The sequence below is a fragment of the Cynocephalus volans genome, chromosome 2 (genome assembly GCF_027409185.1).
Source record: "Cynocephalus volans isolate mCynVol1 chromosome 2, mCynVol1.pri, whole genome shotgun sequence".
NCBI classification, from domain to species: domain Eukaryota; kingdom Metazoa; phylum Chordata; class Mammalia; order Dermoptera; family Cynocephalidae; genus Cynocephalus; species Cynocephalus volans.
In genome coordinates this window covers 165,052,785-165,069,126 of record NC_084461.1, presented here as the reverse complement: position 1 = coordinate 165,069,126, position 16,342 = coordinate 165,052,785, and the positions used below count along the sequence as shown (strand labels likewise).

Here is a 16,342-nt window from a genome sequence, read left to right as displayed (position 1 = left end):
TAAAGTGTCTCCTTTCAAATGACACCTTCTCCGTAAAGCTGTCCCTGATTCCTCACTCTGGAAGTGCATTCTCCCTTCCACAACCAGTAATTGTTACAATGAACCACACAAAGAAAGACAAAAATTCCAGTTTAAGAAAAAATGGCTTTATAAATCACTTCCCTTTTCTGTTGGTTCCTGTTTTTCTTTTGCATACGAACAAGCTAACCTGGAATCTCGGGGGTTACATCTCACAAAGTGTTTTGAAAGGGACTATTTTAGAAAGGACAGGGACGAAATCAGGGACAGGCGTTGATCTGATGAGGTCTGCAGCAATCCATCTTTGGACACGCTGAGACTCCGGCCTCTCAGTACTCGTGGGTGCGACGCGGCCGGGACCTCAGAGGTGAGTGCGGTGACAGCATGTGTGTGCGTGCGTGCGTGTGTGACAGCGTGTCTGTGCGGTGACAGCATGTGTGCGCGCGCGCATGTGACAGCGTGTGCGTGTGAGCGCGGTGACAGTGTGTGTGGTGTGCGTGTGCGGTGACAGCGTGTGCGTGTGAGCGCGGTGACAGTGTGTGTGGTGTGCGTGTGCGGTGACAGCGTGCGCGCACAGGTGTGCGCGCGCGTGACAGTGTGCACATGTGGGTGTGCGCGAGTGTGTGTTACTGCCGCGGCACCGGCCGGGACCCAGTGCTCGAGCGCCCCCTGGTGGCATCCGCGGGGCTGCGGCGGATCCCTGGGTCTAGGTTGGAACTGGCCCGCCGCGGGGAGGGGCCGGACCGCGTCCCCTGCTCACGCGGGCACCCGCGGGCTCCCCTCTAGCTCAGAGTCACACCCTCCCGCCCACCCGCGGCTCATCGGGTCGGCCCGGCTCGCCCGCTCCTGTGACGAGTGCCGGAAGAGCCCTGGGTCGGCGGCCGCTCGGCGGAGGTACAGCCGGGGTCTTGCCGAGTAGGAACGCTCGTCCCCGGTCCGGCTGTGCTTCCGGAGGCGTTTCCCGCGGACCGAGGCGGTGACGTACTTCCGGCGCAGACTCCCCGTCTTCCGGGTTCCGCGCTTCGTGTCTTCCGCCCGTAGTCTTCGGCGGCTGGGCTCGGACGGTACTCCGCGGAGGCCTAGCCCTCGTCCCCTCAGCCCGCCAGCGGAGCCCGGGGCCTGGGTGAGGGGGCGACGCGGTATGGAGTTCGCCGAGCTGATCCCAACGCCGCGCGTGGACGGCGTGGCGCTGCACCGGCCCTCGCACGCGGCCGTCGAGGGCACACTGTGCCTCACGGGCCACCACCTGATCCTGTCCTCGCGGCGGGGCGGCGCGGAGGAGCTGTGGCTGCTGCACGCCAACGTGGACGCCATCGACAGGCGGTGAGTCGTGCGCGAATGTGGACGGCCGGGGTCGGGTAGTGGGAGGTCGTGCGCGCGAGTGTGGACCTCCCCGGCCTGCGCTCGCCCCGAGTCCCCCAGACGCCGAGACCCCGGCCGCATTCTCAAGCAGGGCTCTCCCGGGACCCCTCGGCCGCTGGTCCGGTGTGGCAGCTGTCGCGGTCTCGATGTCCTGCTGCCTCTCTCTGTCCCGCCCTCTCTCTCTGTGGACCTTCCTACTGGCCGACCCTCACTGCTCGTGCTCCCGTCCACCTGGCAGCGTCTCGTCTCCGCAGCTTACTGACTCTCTTCCTTCGTGTAGACAGCCTCACTGCTCCCGAGCTTGTTAAACTTTATCAAGTGCCTTTATGTCCCAGACGTTTTGTGAGGTGTTGAGGACACTGAGATGGATGAGGCACCGTTCTTGTCTTCTAGAAGTGCACAGGCTCTCATCTGACTGTTCCTTGTCTGTCAGTGCTCAGTGTGACCAGTTCAACTGCCGGCTCCTTCACGGTGGCTTCTGCTAATCTCACAGCTGGTAGTAATTCCCTCCCCTTGAAATCCCACAGCTCTTGAATTATATCCCCTTCATAAGTGTATATTCAAATTTGTATGTCAATAGTCACACATATGATAGCTCTTTGAAGCCAGAACTCACATTCGATTCCTTTTTATCTCCTTCAGAACTCGTAACTGTGGTTTGGGCAGAAAGTCACGTGAGAAGTGAAAGAAGGGTTGTCCACTGAATGGTAGAAGGCAAATTAGTAGTCTCTCCGTGACCATCAAGTCTCTTTTCTTTTTTTTACCTCTTTTTATGGTTACTTTTTACTCATTCATTTCCTTCTATTTACTTAGCATTTGCTAGGTGCTGGCCTGGTAGGCATAAGGAAGTATGTATGACATAGACCTGTAGGGGGGAAATGACAAGCTTTCCATACATTTATCCTTTTTCTGGGAAGCAGCATGGTATACTGGAAAGAGCATGAGCTCGGTGATCAGATCAGAGTTTGTTTGGTTTTTGTTTTTGAGAAATGTTTACTTCCATTTGTCTTCCACGTGCAGATGCAGTGGTGACTGGGACAGAGGGGGAGCTTCGGTACTAGTGGGGGAGATGGACAGTCAAATAAATCAACAGGTAAATATATAACAGTGTAAGGTGATAAATGCCAGGAAGGAAAATGAAGGATAAAGGATGCCAGGAGGAAGTGTCTTTAGAAAAGATTTTAGAGAAGGCAAGAGTTATTTGCGTAGAGATGTGAATGAAGGGAGGAAGTTAGTAATGAGTATCTGAGGGAAGGGGTTTGCAGCCAGAGGGAGGAGCAAGTGCAGAGACCCTGAGATGGGCGGTGCTTGACCTGACCAGAGAGGCCAGCGTAGCGGGAGGGCACTGAGCTGCGGGGGTGGGGGGGGGTTAGGGACTGTGGTTGGAGGGATGTGCAGAGGCTGGAGCATGGAGAGCTTTGTAGGCCATTGTAATGCTTTTCAGGGGAGCCCTTGGAGAGTTGAAAGCAGAGAAGTAGCAGCTGATAGACTATTTAGAAGATGATTCTGGTGGCTGGCAGAAGATGGATAGTAGAGCAGCAGGAGGAGAAGCAGCAGGCCCAGGTAGGACCCTTGTGTTGTTCAGATAAAAGATGATGGTGACTTGGAGTGGAAGCAACAGTGTGGCCACAAGTAGTCAGATTTGGGATGGATTTTAAGGTTGAGCTGCCATGCCTTGCTGGTGAATTATAAATGGGATGAGAAAGAGAAGGTCATTAAGGATGACCTCTTCAGTTCTGTCTCTTATTAGATAGATGCCCTCCGACAAGCACTTAACCTGTCTGACCCTCATTTCTATTTCATAAGAGAATGATAACCCCTCTCACATGGAATAGTAACATCTTGGAATAATGCTTTGCAAGTCTGTAGAATTCTTTTATCGCTGATGTCATCTTATCTGATACTTTCAGCACACAGAGTTGTACACAAGTTGTACAATAATCCCTGTTTTTTTTTCATGGATCTCAGATGCAGAAAATTGAGTTCATCCACTTAGTTGATGACTTCATCATTTGCGTGACTGATTCATTGTTTTTACTTTATTCCTACTTTTCACTCCCGTTTCCCACATCATCCGCAGTTCCTGTAGGCAGCCATGTTAAATGTTGCTATAAAATTGATAGCACTGTTGTGTGTGGGTGTGTGCGCACATGCATGTGAGTTTAATTTACCTGATTGGGATTGTGCTGTAGATCTTCTGTTTCTTTATATTTTTGCTTAATACTCTTTTTCAGAATCTCTTCATATTTCTGTATGTACGTTCATTTTACTGCTTCTAACTGCAGCATAGAATCCCAAAGTATCTAAAACATTTTACTTATTGTACTGTTTAGATAACCTCCAACTCCCTGCTGGCACAAACAACTGTGATAAACATACTCATTTGTGCTCCAGTATAGTCTTATGCAAGAGGTCTGTTGTGATTGTGCCCAGGACGGGACTGAGCCACAGGGTAAGAACATATCTCACTTCACAAATGGATGCCAGGTTCTTTTCCAAAGTGATGATTCTGGTTTGCCCTCCCACCTGGTGCAGGAGAGAATGTGCCACATTTTTACCAACCTTTGTATTATTGTTTTTCTAACTTTTGTCAGTCTGAAGATTGTGAAATAATATTGAAACAGAGTAAGGCTGGGCCTCTGAACCAAACTGACTCCATTTTCCCTGCAGAGGGCACTTTGTCACTTTTCCACAATTGGTCATGAGACCCCCCCCCTAGGGCACATGATTACCCCATGGCCCACCCTGATAAAATAAACAGATAGGAGGGGAAGGGATATTCACTGAGTTGCAAAACTCCTCCCCAAGGCTTGTGTACCGTAATTGTAATAATTAAGTTACAGATTAACCTTAAGACCCCCTTAGGAATGCCCACATGTGCACAAAGCTTCAAGGTGACCAGTGACCCTCTGGGGATCTGCCTTCTTGGGCCTACTGTGCAGGCACAAGGACCAAAGCCCTAGTTAAGCATGCATCCATGGCACAGCCAGGAAGAGCAGAACGGACCACCTTCAGTGATGGTGGCCTGTACCGTGTAACTCCTTTCCCAATAAAAGACCTTAACAGCTCTCCTCTGGGGGCTAGCTTTCCTGTAACTACCTCCTTATGCATAAGTCTATCCCCTCTTTTAATAAAGTGTTGTTTGCTTTACCCCTGGGTGCATCGTTCATCTCTGACCCAAGAGCCTAATTTGGTAAAAGCCAGGAGGTAAGGGGACTCTGGGTGCCTGGAATGTCCCTGGGATATTCCGCATGGAGCACATGTGCTGCTCTAATATCTGCACCAGTGAAAATTAGAAAGCCTTAGGCACCAGAGGAGACTCTAGCTGCAAGAGGCAAGTGACCATTGGGCCTATTGTTCTCCCTTGTCTCTGCTGCTGGTAAGTCTCTCCTGGAGCCCCCGGCCTAAATTCTGACAAGACAACATTTTATTCTCTTTTACTCTCCTTTTTCTCTCTCTTTTCTTCCTCTTTAAAGTGACTGCCAGACAACTACAGCTTAAACTCCTCTCAACCTGTGAGATGCATGCTCCCTCTGGTCGGCAACGGCTCACCCTGACGGGTGACTAACAGAGAGGGGAAGGCCAGTCCTACACCATGAAGATCTTGCTTGAGCAGGGTCCCCCTGATGGATTGATGAGAGTGATGGGGATTCATTCCCACGCCATGCAGTGGCTGGAAGTCAGGAAGCCACTAAAAGTCTCTTACCTTTCTCTGATTTTTTGAGCCCTCTCCTGCTGTTCTGTATAGGTGCACTCTGGACGACTCCTGGCTATGCTTTGTTTCTCTGATTTAAATCTAGGTGGTATATTTCTTCTTCGTGCCAACAACAGTAGGGAGAACCACTTTTATCAATTACTGTATCAGTGGAATAGGTTGGCCCTGCCAATTGGGACTAGGATAAAGTGGACCCCACTGTGCCTCTTTTGTCTTTGTTTGCTTGGTTAGACTTTTAGTTGAGTACTGGTAATCTGAATAAACCTTCCAAGCTTTGCACCAGCTTTTCGATTTTTGAGTCATTTGTTTAGTGCCAGAGGGTAAGCCGAGCCTGGTCTGTCAGTAACCACTTCTCTTTGTTTTGATTTGTATTTCACTAATTATTGGTGAGCTTAAGTATCTCTTCATATACTTGTTATCAAGTCAGTTTTAAAATTTTTGTCTTTTCTTTGCGTTGCCTGTGAATTTCTTTGGCCCACTTCTTACAGTTGAGTTTATGTCTTATGTCTGTCTGCACGGGTTCCTTGTCTACTCTGCGGGTACTGATTCTTAGGCAATGTGGATGGCTTCTCCGAGTCTGTCACCCATCTGTGAACTTTTCTCTGGTGTCCTTTGTTGAGCAGAAGTTCTTAATTTTGCTGTAAACTTTGCCAATTTTTTACCTTATGATTTGTGATTGTTAAGTCTTAAGAACTCCATTCTTGTCCCAAAGTCACCAGGATATTCTCCTACAGTTTCTTCCATAATAGCTTTATAGTTTACCCTTTGTTTTTAGGTCTTTAACTTGTTTGGATTCTACCTTTGTTTCAAATGTGATAAAAGCCAAACTCTGTTTTTCTCCTTGGAGCAAGGCATGGATAGGACAGTAAGGAGAAAATAATAAAACTGGATCTGACAGTTTATGTAAATCATGGGAATTTTGTGGCACTCTTAAGCTTTTTAAAAATATTTTTCTTGGCCCAGTATTCTACAATAGTAACTGACTAGAAACATGGAATGAATTAATGGAGAATAGTTTGTTTATAGCATTTTTGTTCTGACATAAAGTAACAATTATTTTTAACTCCTCAGTCATTTGTTATACTTTGAAGTACTAAATAAAGCCAACCAGGCTAACAGAAAACAAAATTTACTTTGCCAGAGGATTTGGTATGATAAAATAGATGATTTGGAAATTTACAAGCAGATAACTATGTATGTCTCCATCTTTTACATACTATTCTTTTCTTTTTACTGAGAATTTGATGTATTTTATATCCAGCTCAAGCAGAATAAGAGTGTGACTTTTAAAACAGCTTTATTGAGGTACAGTTGACATACAGTAAACTATACACACAGTTGACATACAGTAAACTATACACATTTGAAGTGTAAAATGTGATATATTTTGATGTATATACATACCCCTGAAACCATCACCATATCAAGATAAAATGAACTTATTACCCCCAAAAGTTTCCTGATGCCTTTTGTAATCCCTTTCTTCCTCCCTTCCCAGGCAGCCACAGATTAATCTGCATTTTCTAGAAATTTGTATCAAAATCATAGATCATGTAGTACTCTTTTTTCTCTTGATTTCACTCAGCATAATTATTTTGAGATTGATCTTGTTGTTGTGTATATTAATAGTTTGTTCCTTTTATTGCTGAGGAGTATTACATTGTGTAGTATTCCACAATTTATTTATTCACCTGCTCAGAATTTGGGTTGTTTCTAGTTTGGGGCTGTTAAATAAAGCTGTTGTGAATATTCTTGCACAAGTCTTTGTATAAGCATATGGTTTCTTTTCTCGTGGGTATTTACGTACTAGTGGAATGGCTGTATCAGATGTAGGTGTATGTTTAACTTTGCAAGGAACTAGGCTTCTGGTCAAGATGGTGGAATAGATGGTCCCCAGTGTCACTCTCTCCCACAAATCAACCAATTTACAACTATAACAAAGCAACAGCAGCCAAGCTGGGGCTGCTAGAGCCCAGGAGAAGAGGAGGAGAGACCTGTGGAGTGCATGAAGGTGGGAGAAGCCATGATGAAAGAAAGAAAAAACTGCTCCGAATATTTTGTGCTGCGGCTGTTTTAAGGCTGGAGCTGCTGAGTGCTTTGAGCAAGAGCTGGCAAAAGCCACAGCTGTGCCCTGCAGATGAAGTTGCTTAGAGGCAGCAGGGAAGAAGAGGGCCTTGGTGGCCCTCAGGACAGCAAGACCACTAACAGGGTTCCCATGGACTCACGTAGGAGTGAAAAGTCATAACAACTGAAAAAAAGGAGCCACTCAGAGGCTGGTGAGTCATCACAAGGGACTGGCTCATGACCCATCCCATGGGAAGTGTTTGGAGCACGGGTGGTGAGGGAGATGGGCCCACTGGGGGAACACTGGGGCACAGCAAGGACAGTTGACCAGCATCCCAGTCAGTGAAAGACCACTCAGAGGAGACTGGCCAGGAATATAGAACTGCATGGGGTGCAGTTTGATGAAGAGACTCAGGCCTAGATCATAGTTTCTTCAAAACCCAGGTGCACCAGGTCTCTGGAGAGCTGGAAGTACCTATAAAAAATCTGAGCTGCACAAAAAGCCTTCCCTAGGGAAACAGCAGCAAAGCAGCAATTTAGCTCAACCACACAGCTCAAGTACTGGTCCCAGCAGAAGTTCCCCCATTTTAGAAGTAAGCAAAGGACAAAAAGTTAGTCCTAGCCGAGGCACACTGCCAGTGCCTCAGGGCCCACATGGGGACCTGAGGTATGGAGCTGGGGGACCAGACTCCCATCCTACAACCAGGAACACTGCCAGAGCCTCAGGGCCTGCCTGGGAACCTGAGGTATGGAGCCGGGGACTGGACCCCCCCACCCCACAACCAGGCACACTGCCAGTGCCAAGGGGCATGCCAAAAATACCACCTCCATGTGGGTGGCCCACCACAGCCACACAGTAACCATGGCTGCCATGAAAGCAGCTAGATGCCACAACCTCCACACAGATGGTCTGCCAGCCACTGGAGTGCACTGACACAAGGAGAGTCACCAGTAGAGACCAAAGAAAAGAAGAGGATGTCTCTCTCCACAAAGCCCGTTCCAGAGTGACAGAAGAAGCATCTACTCTACGATAGTATTGGGGGACCTGAACACACCTCTCAGCATTGGACAGGTCGCCTAGGCAACAAATCAACAGAGTAACCATTGCTTTTTCAGAAGGAGAGAAGAAATTTAGGGTAATTAGGGTAATTAGAGGGGAGAGGTAGAGGCGGGTGGGGAGAGATTGAACAAGGGGCATAAAGAATAAGATTTGTAACAATATGTATACTAGTAATATTGATTTGATCAACATATGTCAATGTTGAGCCCCCAAAATATGCATAATCAATTTTGATTCAATAAAAATTTAATAAATAAATAAATAAATGGTGGTGGTGGGGGGAACTTTTCAAGAAACTGCCAAACTGTTTTCCGAAGTGTCATGCCTACAGTTTTACACCCTATCATGAGTATGGGAGAGTTTACTTTCTTCCACATCCTTGCCAGCACTTGCTGTGGTCAGTCTTTTAAATTCTAGCCATTCCAATAGGTGTGAAGTGGGGTCTTACTTTGATTTAAATTTGCATTTCTCTCATGACTAATGATGTGGGGCATCTTTTCACATGCTTATTTGCTATCCATTTGTCTTTTTTGGCTGTCCAAATGTTTTTGCCCATTTTTAGTTGGATTTTTTGCTTTCTTATAGAGTTTTGAGAGTTTATATATGTACTCTATATAGAAGCCCTTTATCAGATATAAGACTTGCAAATATCTCCTCAGTCTGTGGCTTGTCTTTTCGTTCCCTTTAACAGTGTCTTTGAAAGAGGAGACATTTTAAATTTTGAAAAAGTCCAATTTGTCAGGTTGTTCTTTTATAGTTTGGAATTTTGGTATCTTATCATAAGAAATCATTGCCTAAACCAAGACCACAAAGATTTTCTTCCATTTTTTTTTTTAGCAAGCTTATAGCTTTGGGTTTTACATTTAGTTATAAGATCCTATTTTGCATTAGTGTTTGTATGTGGTTCACAGTGTGGATTCAAAAACAGTTTTTTTAATGGATGTCCAGTTGTTCCAGCATCATCTGTTGAAGACTGCCCTTTCTTCATGGAATTGTCTTTGTACCTTTGTGCAAAGTGGGTCTGTTTCTGAACTCCCTTTTCTGTTCCTTTGATCTTTTTATCTTCATGCTATTATCACAATGACTTTTTACTGTAACTTTATATTGTCTTGAAATTGTGTAGTGTTAGCCATCAACTTTGTTCTTATTCAAAGTTGTTTTGGCTATTTGAAATTATTTGCATTTTCATACACATTTTAGAATCAGCTTTTCAGTATCTGCACAGAAAGCCTAGGGCTATGATTTTGATTGGAATTATGTTGAATCAATAGATGGATTTGGGGAGAATTGACATCTTAAAATATTGAGTGTTCTAACCCATGAACAAAATATATCTCTATTTTTCTTTAGCTATTTAATTTCTTTCAGCAATGTTTTCTTGTTTTCACTTGTAGGTTTTTTACATATTTTCTCAGGTCCTCCTCTGTACTATACACTTTGTACTTTTTATTTATGTTATTTCAAGTGGTATTTTTATTTTTATTTATTTATTTTTTAAAAAAATTTTATTTTATATTATTGGCTGAACTGGCCAGTCCAAGTGGTATTATTTTTTAATTTCAATTTCCAATATTTCATTTGTATTGATATCTTTTTTATTTTCTATATTTTATGATGCAACAATCCCTTGTTGACCTGGAGAGGGATTGTCCGTCTCAGGGTTAGCTAATTCCTAGAGATAGAAAATAAGTTGTTGGCCAGAATGCCTTTGATGTGCAAACCAACCAAATCCAAGTCCATAGCCCTCATCCCCTCCTTTTATCAGGCTCCTGCAGTCAGGGCTACTATCCCCCTGCTTTAAATAACCCCAGGGCCAGGACAACAGGGACCACCCATATATCCCAGAACCTGCCAAAATTAGTTAAACTATCCAATCCTAAATTTGTTCAGCTTGCTTACCTGCCGTGCCCATTCCTTCCCATGAAAATCACAGTAAAGGCTTTGCGTGGCCCATGCTTTCCCCTGCTCTTTCTACCTCCTGACCAACCCTGGTGCTGAGCCATGTGGCCTTGTGTGGTATGATATGGCATGCCCCCTCCTCTTGGGAACTGTGAGTAGCAATGTTTTCAGTGGCAGTAATCTTCTCATCTGTTGGCCTCATCATACCGGAATAAAAACAAAGTCCTGGGTACATTATAAAACATTGTTGCGATAGTATATAAAAATACTATTGATTTTTGTATATTGACCTTGTATTCTACAGCCTTGCTAAAAGTCACTTTTTCTAATAGCTTTTTCTTATAGGTTTCTTAGGATTTTCTAAATACACAATCACATATGCAAATAAAGACAGTTTTACTTCTTCCTTTTCAATCTGCATGCCTTTTATTTCTGAAATTGTTGCTATTTTTTTTGTAAATGCTCTTATCAGGTTGAGGAAGTTCCCTTATGTTCCTAGTTTGCTGAGAGATTTTGTTTGCTTTTTGTTTTTAAATCAGGAATGGGTGTTGGATTCTGTCAAATGCTTTTTCTACATCTATTGAGATGATATATGGCTTTGTTTCAAATGTTAAACCAATATTGTATTCCTGAGATAATACCCAATTGGTAATGATATATTAGCCTTTTTATATATTGTTGGATTTAATTTGGTAATATTTTGCTTAGAAATTTTGCATCTATGTTCTTGAGGAATATTGATCTGTGCTTTTCTTTTCTTGTTATGTCTTTCTCTGGTTTTTGTATTAAGGTAATACTGCCCTAATGAAATGAATTGAGAAGTAATTCCCTCCTCTTCAAGTTTCTGGAAGAGTTTGTGTTGAATTGATAGTGTTCATTTATTAAATGTTTTCATTGAATTTATTATTTAAACCACCTGGGCCTGGAGTTTTCTTTGTGGGAGGATATTATCCCACCTTCACTGGAAGTGGAAGTGCCAAGAGTATGGTTTTTGAAAATATGTTTTTGTTTGTTTGTTTGTTTCTTTTCTTTTTCTTTCTTTTTTTTTTTTTTTTTTTGTGACCGGTAAGGGGATCACAACCCTTGGCTTGGTGTCGTCCGCACTGCACTCAGCCAGTGAGCGCACCAGCCATCTCTATATAGGATCCGAACCCGCGGCGGGAGCGCCGCTGCACCCCCAGCACCGCACTCTCCCCAGTGAGCCACGGGGTCGGCCCTGAAAATATGTTTTAATAAAAGACATTCCATTGTGTTGATCAGTTGTTGATGTCTTGTGGAACTTTCTTTAATATGCTTTTACCCGTGTTGATAATGTTTGGCTGTCATAGTTAGTGGTATAGTGATGTAAGCCATAGGAGTGCATACAGTTGAGGAGGAACTTGGGAGGAGTAGCTGTAGCAGTTGTGTTGCTAAATTTGATAAGTTGTAAGTAAAGTTATCAGCTTTTGATCAGCCTAAGAATGCCTACTATAGGGAATACTCAGAAGTATTAGTGGAACAGAATTGGGGGCATTCAGAGGCAAGGTAAAAGAGAAATCAGAGCTCTCGGCAAGTATAGTCAAAACAAAATAGCAACAGGAGGAACACAAATATCCCAAAAAAGGTAAAATTAAATTTGCACAAAACTTACTGAGAGAAAATTTATGATTAGATATGGCATTTTCTCTGAAGTCTTCTTCAGTATAGATATTGCAAGTTAATAATTTTTAAATACTGAGCAAAAAGATTCTTATATTTTAAATGGACTGCTGCTAGCTTGGAAGTAAGTAAAATCTAAAATGAACTGTATTTCTATGTTTCAGAAACATCTCTGTACAAATACTTAGCACATTAATTACAAAACTTTTTTCCTATTCTTTGAAGTGAGGCCCCAAATAATCTCTATTAAATTAACTAGCCTAATGAGAACTACTTCATATATTTGAAAAATTTTTAAATGCATATATTTTAAATACTTCATGGCTCTCATTTTAATGATGCAGGCTTGACTCTTAATTAGATTAATTGGGGAGAAGAAGGTTGAATATAGATGATTACAACTATATTCTCTTTCTAAAGAAATCATATATGTAAAGTTATGAATATATGTGTTCTTAAGCATGATTTGTAATTTTTTACAGATTTGTGGGATCACTGGGTACCATTATCATAAAATGTAAAGATTTTCGAATTATTCAGTTGGATATTCCTGGAATGGAGGAATGTTTGAATATTGCTAGTTCTATTGAGGTACGTATTTTGGAGGTAAAATCTGATTTAAAAAAACTTATATTCTGACTCTGCAGCTCTGATGTTTCTTCATTACATATTTGGTCTTGTTCTCCCACTCAGACACTGAAGACTGATAGGAAAAGCCTTGCCCTGATTCGCTGTTATATGAGTGTAGTGCGACTTCATTGACTTACAGCAGTTTTTAGTGTTGCTCATTTTATATGAGTAATCCCAATACCATGAAGTGCTTGAAATTTCATGGAATTGCGTTCTGCTGTCTTTATGGAATTCCCATGAGTTCGTATTGGTCAAATAGTAAATACTGTTTCACTTGAGTATGTATTAGTGCTTATTTGGAGAAACCATTAGATGATTTAGTAAAGAGATTCTTGGGAAAAATTTTAAAGTTTTGCTTGATATTTCGTGTTCACTGTACAAATCTTGATATTTTCTGTGTACCAAAGACAGTTCATGAACTTTTTTTCTGCTCTAATGGGTTTGCTCAAATAAGATCCTATGTGGAATTTAGACCAGTAAAACATATACTGTTAGAATTGCTTTTGCTCATGTCACAGTGGGCTGGAACTGGGGGGACATGGTAGCCCCATTGACTTGACCTTTCCCACCTGCCCTGTAAGGGTTTCCTCGAGACACAATATCACTAGTGAGAGTTGATCACACACAGTCTTTACTTCTTTATCAGATTAGCAACCAGAAGCAGAGTTGTTTTTTCTTGATTGTACTAGTACATCTTTTATAATAGGTGCAATCCTAGAAATCAGAATAGAAATAATATATCGCAGAGTTTGAGTCTTGATTTTACTACTTGGTAGCTCGTGGCCGTTGGTAAAGTGCTTAACTTCTCTGATGATTAGTTTCCCATTTTTAATAAAATGAGGATACTATTACGTACCTTTCAGGACTGTTTTAAGAATTATATTAGGTGATGTATGTAGAATGCCTCATATAACTCTTGGCTAATGGCAGCTCACATTGAGGGCCTTCTGTCACTTATTAGATACAGTTTTATGGTGAGACTTTTTAAAACTTGTGGTAAAAAAAAAAATCCCACATAACATAAAATTTACCATCTTAATTAACCATTTGTAAGTGTACGGTTCAGTAGTGTATGATTAGTACATTCACGTTGTCATGCAGCAGATCTCCAGGACTTTTTCATCCTGCAAAAGATACCCATTAAACAACAGTTTCCCATTTCTCTCTCCCCCAAGCCCCTGATAAGCACCATTCTACTTTCTGTTTCTCTGAATTTAACTACCTTAGGTACCTCATAGAAATGGAATAATACAGTATTAGTGACTGGTTTATTTCACTTAGCACAATGTCCTCAAAGTTCATTCATGTTGTAAATTGTGACAAAATTTCCTTCCTTTTTAGGGCTGAATATTCCATTGTGTGTATGTATATGGCAAGACTTTTTAAAAGTTATTTCTTTTCTAAAGCAAGTAATTTTCACTGGTGCTTGTAGTCTTTTGTTTTTAACATATCTGAATTTCCATATGTCAGTTTGCTTAAGACAGGATGTGTTTGCTTTATATTTACATAAACGATATTGAATATTGGTTCAGATTATAAGTAATAGAATTTTCACTTGGGTAATTGAAAATTTAAATTGAAGAGCTCACACTCTATTTTATTCTCCATTCTAACCAAGTATTTTGGTATGTGCTCAAATTTTAAATTGCTGTATTTTAAATCATTGCCACTAAATTATATCAATTAACCTTATGTTTACAGTGTTTTCTAGATAATTGTAGACACAGGGGGTTTTTTTGTTTGTTTGTTTTGGTCTCTGTTTAATTGACTAATCTGGGCTTTCTGTCCAAAAAAATACTGTTGGCTTAGCTATTAAAAGGGTCAGAAAGTTAAAGATCTGTACCTAGGATTTTGTTTAATTTTTAAACAAGAATAGAGGAATAGAGGAACAAGTATTATGGTACTTAGCAGATGACGTTACATTCTTCTTTCTGCCTTTGTCAAATTTTACGTAAGGTAAAGAGGAGATGAACTGCCCTGCTTGTCTTACACGTCTGTCTTTAGAAGTCGCCTATGATGTTGATTTGGCCAAATTCCCTGACATGCGTAACAAGTCACTGGCTTCTAAACTGTTAAATTGAAATAATGTGTCACTGCCACTCACTTCAGCTGAGCATGTGTTCTGTCTTGTCTTGTTTGCAGTTATGAGGTTGGACTTCCACTGACCAGTGCTCTGTGGCACAGCCGGCTGGTGGGTGATGGAGCTGTTGCCTGGGGAGACACTAGAGGGCAGAGTATGCTACCTGCTAGCTGGTGGCATTCACCTAGATTTCTGATGCACATCTGTTGTTTAAGTAGCTCTCTATGCTAAGCTCTTTAGAAACTGACTCATTATATGGAAGCCCTTAGGGCTGAAAAGAAGCCATAACTTCTGAGCTGTTTTTCTAATTTGACCTCAGAAAGTGAATGCTGTGTCGAATGTTTTTACAGCATTGTGAACACATAGTGAACCTGGCCTTTTCCTGCTTCCGGTCCCCCCTCCCCTGCATACATCTTGATGTAATTTAGGAGTAATAAGTGAATTTCTCACATAGCATTGTGAGCTGTTCTTTGTAATCAAGAGTCCACGTACCCAAATATATTCTGCCACAAATAGAATCCCATGGGAAGAACACCTGGCAAATGCTCGCTTTTCTAAATTGTAGCAAGAAGTCTAATGAAGCTTTTTTCTACATAATTTCAGCTGCTTTTTGGAATTGAAATGTTTTCAGTTCTTTCAGCATTAGTGTATTGAAAAGAGGAGACCTGTCTCTAGTGACATGAAATATAATCACGACAAGTTGAAATATGAGTATAAGTGCTTATTGCCTGTAGTGGGGCTGCTGACATACTGACCGATGGTAGCTCTGACCTCGGTCAGACATGGACACTGGCCTTTCTGCTTCTGTTTGGTGTGATTGACAGCCAAAGACAATATAGAAGTGGGGGGAAATATAAATATAGAAGTGGATAATGGATTATACAGCCATGTTTCTCCATATTTTCTGTTTTATGAGCTTTGAGAGGAAGGCTTCATGATTTAAGGATAGACAGAAAAATAACTTTGGATGGGAGTGTTTTTGTTAAACTGCTAAACTGCATGTCCATGCCTAATCTATTCAGTAAATTATGGGCTCATCCTTTTGCAAGCCTGATGCCACTGTGACTTAGAGGGAGGTAACTTTATTTTGAGAGTTTTGGTGTGCTTAGACTGTCACTTCTCATAGCAGGCTGTTGGTCCTGCTCCTTCCTCCAGGTGAGTGTCTCCATAATTATTGCAGTTTGTATCATGATAATTGATTTGGTGCTTTTTTTTCCCAGCCATAGAAATGCTTTCTTCCATAAACCCCTGTCAGAAGGATGTACCTGCCAGGTGATGGAGGATGCTCTGTCTCTGTTCCTTTTGTCTAGTCAGGCTTTCCTGGTTTGTCTGTCACCTGGAATTCAAATACTCAACATAGATAGAGGCTCATTGTGGAACTCTAGAGTTATTGCCCCAACTTGAGAATGGATCACTGCAGCATAAACATAGGGTGATATCTGAATAAATGATCTATCACTCCAGCAAGGGAGGAAACAAGCACTGATGGAATTTCTACATATACTGAGTACAGAATAAGCAAAATTATTTTAGATTTTATCATATGCCAGGCACTGTTCTAAGCCTGTTATATATGTTATCTCTCTTAGTGCTCCCAGCAACCCCATGAGGTAGGTAGTGCTATTTCCACATTTTATAGTTGAGGAAATTGAGGCATAGAGTAGTTGTATTACTTTACTATTGCATAGCTAGGATTTCGAATTTGAGTCCCGCAGTCAGACTCCCATCTGACTCTTGGCCACTAAGCTGTATCATCCTAAAAAAAGTAACTGTAAAAAACAGTTACTAACAGACATTGATTTTAAATAATTTTCATATGTTTATATAGCTAATAACTGGAGTTTGAATTAAGGCCTTACTGACCAACCAAAAACTA

General features: G+C 42.0%; 1 protein-coding gene across 1 annotated transcript in view; it reads left to right on the top strand.

Moving 5' to 3' along the window:
• Positions 1-1,041: 1,041 nt before the first annotated feature.
• MTMR9 (myotubularin related protein 9) overlaps positions 1,042-16,342 on the top strand; it is a 54,326-nt gene continuing 39,025 nt past the window's right edge. The window contains exons 1-2 of the mRNA XM_063087048.1: positions 1,042-1,341; positions 12,239-12,347. Coding sequence (XP_062943118.1) covers positions 1,160-1,341; positions 12,239-12,347 — 291 coding nt within the window. The 5' untranslated portion in view covers positions 1,042-1,159. The remainder of the gene's footprint in view (positions 1,342-12,238; positions 12,348-16,342) is intronic.